Source organism: Hibiscus syriacus, unplaced genomic scaffold (genome assembly GCF_006381635.1).
Source record: "Hibiscus syriacus cultivar Baekdansim isolate YM2019G1 unplaced genomic scaffold, ASM638163v2 tig00112636_pilon, whole genome shotgun sequence".
Lineage (NCBI taxonomy): Eukaryota > Viridiplantae > Streptophyta > Magnoliopsida > Malvales > Malvaceae > Hibiscus > Hibiscus syriacus.
The window spans coordinates 20939-29772 of NW_024063373.1; the positions used below are offsets into that span (position 1 = coordinate 20939).

An 8834-nucleotide genomic window follows, 5' to 3' on the forward strand; every position below is an offset into this window, starting at 1 on the left:
AGTCCAAACTAATTTATGAGCACACTTACAATGTTGTTGGTCCCTTTACAGGAATCCTAAGACTCACAAAACCCTACAAACCCTGTCTCTTTGTTTCAACACGAAAACAACCCTACTCCGCTGTATTAAATTACGTGGACCATCGTCTTCTTCCTTGTCTAGGTCAAACAAACAACAGTAACAAACATAAATGTTGTAATAGACTTGAGTTTTCATGTTCATAATAACCGTAATAATTATTGTAGTCCTTAGTTGTTAGAAATAAAGGTGTCTCCATTAACTATTTACAGTAATGTTTCGGTCTACCAATGAAGCTTTCTTTTAATTTCCATTGCTTTGTATCAGACCAATTGTGGCGTAACGTCCTAAAACCTGGGTTAGTAGAATCGAATATGTAAGTGAGCGGTTGATTCAATTTCATCTTTAATTTTTTTTAAAATTGATTTGAATTATCTAGAAAATTAAGAATTAAACCGAATCAACTATTTGATTCTATATTCGATTCTATTAATCTAAATTTCGAGATGTTATATGTAATGTAAAAGTGTTTATTAAAGATATATTAGTCCAAGTGTAGGGCTTTGAATCCTTTTTTGGGGTCATGTTTGGTTTTTATCCTTCTATTATGTTCAAATTTTGCTTTAGTCCTTTTATTTTAATTTAACATTGCATTGTCCTCATATTTTCATAACATCATTAGTTAATCCAAATTGTTAACTATTCTCATTAAAGTGTAAATTAATTTTTTATATAAATAATTTACATGCTTAAGGATGCTATTAATAAAAATCCATAACCAGCTACTCAAATTAATAAAAAAGTTTGCATGGTATTTGAATGTTCGGGTGTATTTTTCTTTAAAAAATCACATCATCGCTTTAACTAGAGTAATAACATGGTTAACAATTTGGATTAACTAATAACTATAAAAAACAGGAGGACAAAATCATTCTAAGTTAAAATATAAAGACCATATATTAGTGGAAGGATAGGTAGCCCCAAAGAGTGCCCTTTTCTCTCGGCAATAGGAAAGGCGGGGGAATGGTTATGCAAAATGCAATGTCCAACCGTTCAAATCACAAGACTAACTTTAAAATTACAATTCTATGAGAACTTGTAAAATCGTATTTGATGGATTTTAAATTAATTTAATTTAATAAAATTATTTTTTGAGAAAATAACCTCAGTGACGAAAAATCCCAGATAATATACGATTTTGACCAACTTTTTTTAGATTTGCGAAAATGACCAACAAAATCGCAATGCGATCTCTAATTCGCATTGCGATATCCACTATAGCAAATTCGCGTTGCATTTCGCGTTGCGATAGTTGAAAATCGCGTTACCACGACCACGACCCGACCCGAGACAGGCGGCGGCGGCGGCGGCGCGAGAGTCCCCCTTGTTCTCTATCACTCAACAAGGAAGTGAGAAAGTCAAGCCTTAAATACCATTCCCAATAGTGTTTCCAATACTATGTGGGATTGAGCATTACCAACACTTGTTTATAATACAATGTGATTATTCAGGAAATAATTAACAATCATGCACCTTAAAACAACTGAATTAGCAACTAATTGCATTAGTATTATACGATTAAATATGTCATAATTAAAAGTCAATCTACAATCAATCGCGATTATTACAATTTTAAGCAAAACATTCAAAAATAATATCACTATTTAAGGCTCAATTCCACATAGTATTGGGAACAAGTGTTGGTAATGCTCAAATCTCACATAGTATTGGAAACACTATTGGAATAGTATTTAAGGTTTGGCTTTCTCACTTTCTTGTTGAGTGATAGAGAACATGGGAAACTCTCGCGCGCCGCCGTTGCCGTCCATCTCATCTCGGGTCGTGGTCGTGGGAGAATATCTGCCTTTGCCTTTACCATCACACTCACAGTTACCCTCATCTCTCATTTTGCTTGTGATTACGATCTCGAATCTTTGCTTTTCTCTTTCCCTTTCTTCAATCAATTGGAAACTGTCAGTTGAGATCATGATCAAAGAATTAACGCATCCCCACTTGTTTACTTTTCAGAAAATACCAAAATCCCATGCTTACTTTTCCCCTCTTTTCATTCCCCACCCCCCTTCCTTGCTTCATTTCCACATGCTAACTAGGCCCTAGGATTACCATTTCATTTCACTTTAAACTTGGACATTTACACCATTATTATTGGCTTCACTCCCCTTTAGTCCCTCTGTTACATTGGAGTTTGAGGTTTAATATCTTCACCGATCCTTTTCATTTTATAATGTTATTAATAGGTCCAAATTGATAAACTTGTCAATTATTGGTAATACATCAATTATGTTGATCTAACTATAGTTCAATTCTTAAGGTTGTTTGTAAAAAAACATTTAAGGGTGTCAAAGTATTTAATTTTTTTTAAAAATCAATTATGTCCTTGAACTTTTTATACACCCAATTAAGCCTTTATACTTTAAAATTTCACCAATTCACCCATTGATCAATATTGACCATATGACAGAAATGTAATGTGCCGCATGAAAGTAATACATCAGAACAAAACTACTAAAACTTAATGACAAAAATTGATCAAATCTTTTAATTAATTTAATTTTTCGATTGAACAAATTAAACAATAATGAAAATTACATGAAGAAAAGGTCAAAGCTGAAAATTTTGGTTCCATGTGTATTGTGAACAAAAAAGAAAAAGAACTAAACTATCCAGCCATTAGCAATGGCTCGATTTGTTTCAACATGGGTAGTTTCATACACTGGCAGTTCTTCCTCGTACCTATGATTACCTAAAAGAACAAGGTGATCTAACTCGAACAGATCCGAACTCGAACATCTACTCACATTATCTTCCTCTTCATGGTTCAGTACATAATTCCTGCGAGAATCCCCTGAAATAAATTCGTTTTTCTCTTGATTTAGTTTATACTCTTTCAGAAACTCTCTAGCCATTTCTTCAACTCGCCTTGCTTTCTCCATTGTCTGAAACTTTATCTCTTGGTCATACTTTCCCGACGGCGGTTTCCATATTTCTCTTTGTCCGTACGGTCTGCTGTCTTCGTCCACAATTACACTCACGGGACAGAACCGAACAGTTCTTTTAGCCCCATCACGCTGCTTTTCACGCGTCGATGGCGTATTCTTGCTTAGACAGGATCTCGAAAATGATGAAGCCGAAGAACACGACGAGACCTGCTTTTGATCATGGCTTACTACGGACACGGTTGAAGATAATGCTGGTGTTGATGATGAACTTTTGGATTTCTTTGTATTACCTGTCGTGAACAACGAATTAACGAAACTCGCGAGCCGACCGCCTGGCGAAATGGGTGGTTGTCGTTGTTTTGCCTTCTTCAAATCACCATAGATTTTCTCGGCCGCCCTTTGTTCGGTTTTGACTGGCTTGTCGGTTTGAGCCGCCGACAATCTGGTCTTAACTGGTTTCGGCCATGGTCGAACAAAACATGATGGAGCTTTGGTTTTCGTACAATACATAGATTCGGTGTCAGATGATGAAAAGGAAAACCCCCCGGAACTCGAATCAGAAGAGATCGAAGTAGAGCTAAAGAAAACACAATCATGATCATGATCGTGATGTGTTTTTCTTACAAACTCAGAATCAGAGAAAACATATTTCTTATCTGCATTTGCCTTTTCACTAACCTTCTTTTCCATCCATTTCTCGATCAAACAAGCTCGTTGAAAACCCGACATCCTTTGTTTCCTCTGTATTGTCTCGCTGTAAAATCTCAGGTCTTCATTTTTGGTTTCCCCATCGTCGATTGAACGGTAGATTTTGTCGAGTAGAGTTGAAGAGAAAGATGGGCTATCTCTCATCGACGTTTTCATGGTTTCTCGTTTAGGACAAAGAGATAAACAAAGCTATTATCAAAGAACAAAACAAGGAGTTGGGGTTTTTTGTCCGTGAAGAAGGGCTCAAAAGCTGCAAAATAAAGAGGAAAAAGAGCAGGGATTTATGAAACAGGAAACGAATCACTGTTTCTATAGTGTATTTCGTACTGTTGCAATTTGGAAACGAAAGAAATGGAACATGAACAGAGAGATTTGATGCTTTTGCTGAAGAGAAAGGGAAGGAAGGGAAGAGAGTAAAGGGGAAAAAAACTGTGGAAGATGAGAAGGAAGGAACAGAAGCTTGTCAATATATAATAAAAAGGTATGACAATTTATGGTATCAGTCCTTATACTATTCTAAATTTGAAATATAGTCCTTATACTATTCTCAATTTGAAATATAGTCCTTATACTATTGTTAATGTGATGTGAGAACGTTTACTTAAAATAAATTATTGAAATTATAGACAAGAAAAAGTACAACTGAATCTGAATTGAAATTATAAGCGTGTACTTTAACTAAAATCAAACTTCACTATATATAAATACAACAAATCAAAGTTAGTATATTATATTTGGTCTAGTGGGATGAGGCACTAGATCCCTTAAGCAATGTCAGGGGTTTGAATCCTGGCGTTTGCGAATGGAGCAAACTGGATTGCGAGGGTCGCCCTCGCCTCTGCAATACCCGATCTGAATTAGTCGGTCAATAAATCAGATACCGGTAATTACTTAAAAAAAAGGTAGATTTGGAATTGTCCCCTTTTGGTGGCCATAATCTCAACTCCTTGCCTTACCCTTGATTTAAAAAATATACTGAATTTTTATAGAACAAGGACTAAAAATATAATTTGACCTTTTGTAGCCAATGCCAGATTATCATTTGTCTACGTGGCACTCTTTTTTTTAATTTATTTTCAATCCCGAGAATTCTTGAACCTTTAAATTTGGTCCTTTTATCTACTTTGAGAATTGGATTTATGGCCGTTTGATTATTATGGGAAGGAAGAGAAGGGTCTGTCAGTTCGGTGGGCCCAAATGTTTCTTTCATGTGGAAAAATTTTCTGGGTTTTTAAATATGGTAATGAATAATAGTTCTTAATAATTTAAGTTTCTTTTGGAAATAAAAGTTGTATATACTTTGATATGGGAGAAATTTTGGATATCAACACAATGAATTTAGGCAAAATTTTTGCATGAATATCGTAATGTGAAATAATTTAATTAATTGACATAATATATTTTTTCCTTTGAAAATAAAAGAAATATATAGATATTTAGTGTGTGAATTGAAAAAAAAATATTATTTTCTATATGGTACATTTTTTAAAAACCAAGTAAAATTTTAATGTGTTAAAAGTATATTCAATCAAGTGTGTAATTTAAAAGTATAGTTGATTAAATATATTTTTATTTTACAAGGCATAAGAATTTATTTTAATAAATAATCTAATATATATTATTTTGATAATTAATTTTTTAAATTTATATTTAAACAATTTAATCATATAATACAAGGTAAGAATCTAGATGAATTTAATATTTAGATTGTTACCAAATAAATTTATGGACCGTTGCCAATTTTAAATTTATTAAATTATTTAAATTTAAAAGTTCCAAAATAGTAAATTTATATATAAACATTTTTCATTCCACTTATAATTATTTGTTAAACTAATTTTCATAAATATAAATATATATGTATATCGTAAAATATTTTTTAAATATGAAGTATAAAAATAATTATTTTGAATATAAATTCAAATATTTTCGGATGTGTCGACTTTTGAACTCAAAACTTATTTTACTAATGTTAAATATAATTAGTGGGGTTCTAAAGATAATATGATAATCATTTTTACAAAATAATTTTAACCAAAAAAATTTCAGCCACGTGGCGATTAATCAAGAAGCTAAAATCATCACATAATATGATCCCTACTTCAGAAAAGCAAATTATATTACAATCATTTGCTCGACATGATTTGATACTTAAGCCATTTCTGTCTGATCATGTAGTTACCCACATTATTGTTTTGATTAAGAAATAATTGTGCTTTGAACCAGAAGATTTTAATATACGGTTAAGAAAAGATGTTATTGGTTTTGTTATTATTTTTTTAACAAAATCGGTAAAAAATTACCGGAAACATTATTATATTTACTGGTTTTGTTATTATTGGACGTTTTACCAGTTTTGTTAACATACATGGTAAAATGCTACTATTTTTGTTATTTTTCTACCGATTTTGTTATTATTGAGTACTTTACCGGAAATGTTAAAAAAATTTAATATTTTAGGTAGAAATAATAATGTATTCGATAATATTTTTACTGGTTTTGTTAAAAAAATAATAACAAAACCGATAACATATTTCCTTAACCGTATATTAAAGTTGTCGCATGATAAAATTTCCCTAAATTCACAATTTTACCAACACACGTGAATACATATATAACGAGATGGTATGAATTGAATCAGCAACCAAACAATGATGAATCAAGTGGACGAGGAGGTGCAAAGGAGTCTAGATCACATGAAAGATTATGTAATAAAGTTCAATTTTAAACTATAGTTAGCAAACGCACGATCATGCCAAATTCAACTTGGGTTAAATCAACAACATGTTTTAGGTTGATGAAAGTGATGTATTGAGGTTACAAGGTGGATCTTCGATAATAATCCCTATAAAAGATCACTTGTTTTTCGGTTTTGGATTTAATCATGAGTATTTATTTATTTTTAGGACATAAGTTACCGTAAATTATAATGTCTTTTAATATATTTAAATGGTTTTAATCCTTAAATTACAAACTTTAAACCTTAAAATATATAATTATAATCTCTAAAGTCTAAATAAGACACATAAATACATTAAAACTATGTTTGTGGACTATTGTTTTCACTGTCTGTGTATAGAATAACAATCCATAATATATATTTGGTATAACTCATCTTTAGCATTAGTATATATCACAACTCACAAATAACAAACAAGTCATTCTGACGATCCCAATCAACTGGGCAGGTTGAAAGTATAGATGTTCAGTCGGTTTAGATTGGTGGATGATTGAGTTGAATTTTTTTTAAATTCAATTAATCAAATTTTTTATCATTAATTGAATCAATTTTATTTTGATAAATATTACTCGAACTGAAAAAAATTCGCTTGATTTTTGAATTAACCAAAATTTGTTATAAGTTTTTAGTTGGATTAATTCGGGTTTAGTATTATTGATATTTTTATTTTGGTTAAAATTTGATTCAATCTTAAAAGTTTAATGAGCCTATTGTGGTTAAAAGATTGTTAGATGTTGATTCTTAACGAGTATGAACTTAAAATACACATGTAATATATATATATATATATATATATAGTTAGTTAGTTAGTTTAATGGGTCTATCGTGGATCATATACACCTATTATTTATTTCTTTTTTGTTACAAAGAGAGAACTAGAAAGAGAAAACGAAAATCAACATTATTTTTTTTATTTTGAGATAAAAAACTCTTAAATATCCAAAATTATAATTTAAATATTATTTTTTTAATTAAAATTTTTATTTAAACGAAACAAGACCGGATTGTCAGCTGACTGTTTTCTTTTCATTCTTAAAAATAGAGAAAAACAACAAGGACCGTAATCTTTGCACAGACGCCAATAATTAACGGCTGATATGGATGCCATCACGCTTTGCTCCGCCGGTGGGACCCTAAATATGGTCATTTGTGGTGGCCGGAGTGGGGAGTGGGATCGGTCCATTTCGGAAGGCACGTGAACCGTTTACACATTGTTTTCGTTTAAATTTAAACAAATTAAATTTTAATTTTAAAATTTTAATTTAATAATTAAACGTGGGTTCATTTTTTACTATTATTTATATTTATCATTACTCTATCGGTATGGTTATATCATAATCCTCGAAATCATTCAGCATCCTCTTCTACTATACATTGTTTAAATTAGAGAAAATAATTTCAGTGACCGAAAATACCTTATAATATACAATTTTAATCAACTTTTTTTGGATTTACGAAAATGACCAACAATTTCGCAACATGAACTCCAATTTCGCAACACAGGTTCCAAAATCGCAACGCAAATAGGTAAATCGCAACGATAATATGTAAATCGCAACACGAATATGTAAATCGCAACACAGAAGTCAAATTCGCAACGCTAATTACTGATATATGTAAACAGTACTATCGCAACGCGAATTTCGTTTTCGCAACGCGATTCTCCAAAATCGCAACGCGAATTTCATTTTCGCAACACTAATTACCTATATCGGTAATTAGCGTTGCGAAATTCGAGTTGCGAATTTAGAGAAATCGCGTTGCGATTTACATATTATCGTTGCGAATTTGACTTTCGCGTAACGAATTTCATTTTCGCAACGCTAATTACCTATATCGGTAATTGGCGTTGCGAATTTCGTTTTCGCAACGCGATTCTCCAAAATCGCAACGTAAATTTCGTTTTCGCAACGCTAATTACCTATATCGGTAATTAGCGTTGCGAAATTTGAGTTGCGAATTTGGAGAAATCGTGTTGGGATTTACCTATTCGCGTTGTGAATTACATATTATCGTTGCGATTTAACTATTCGCGTTGCGAATTTGGAAAATCGCTACGCGAATTTCGTTTTCGCAACGCGATTCTCCAAAATCGCAACGCTAATTACCTATATCGGTAATTGGCGTTGCGAAATTCAAGTTGCGAATTTCGTTTTCGCAACGCTAATTATCTATATCGGTAATTAGCGTTGCGAAATTCGAGTTGCGAAAATTGAAGAATTTGCGTTGTGATTTACATAGCGTTGCGACGATTTACCTATTCGCGTTGCGAATTTGACTTTCGCGTTGCGATTTTGGAACTTGTGTTGCGAATTTCATTATCGTTGCGATTTTGGAACCTGTGTGTCGAAATTAGAGTTCGCGTTACGAATTTGTTGGTCATTTTCGCAAGTCCAAAAAAAGTTGAT

The 8834-nt window shown here is 32.0% G+C and overlaps 1 protein-coding gene across 1 annotated transcript; it reads right to left on the reverse strand.

The window, feature by feature from the left end:
• Positions 1-2617: 2617 nt before the first annotated feature.
• LOC120182296 (protein BIG GRAIN 1-like B) lies at positions 2618-4107 on the reverse strand. Its single transcript, XM_039187286.1, has 2 exons — positions 3388-4107; positions 2618-3342 (listed from the first exon to the last, which is right to left on the reverse strand). The coding sequence occupies exons 1-2, from the start codon at positions 3840-3842 to the stop codon at positions 2694-2696; spliced, it is 1104 nt and encodes a 367-aa protein (XP_039043217.1). The 5' UTR covers positions 3843-4107; the 3' UTR covers positions 2618-2693.
• Between the last annotated feature and the right edge of the window lie 4727 nt (positions 4108-8834).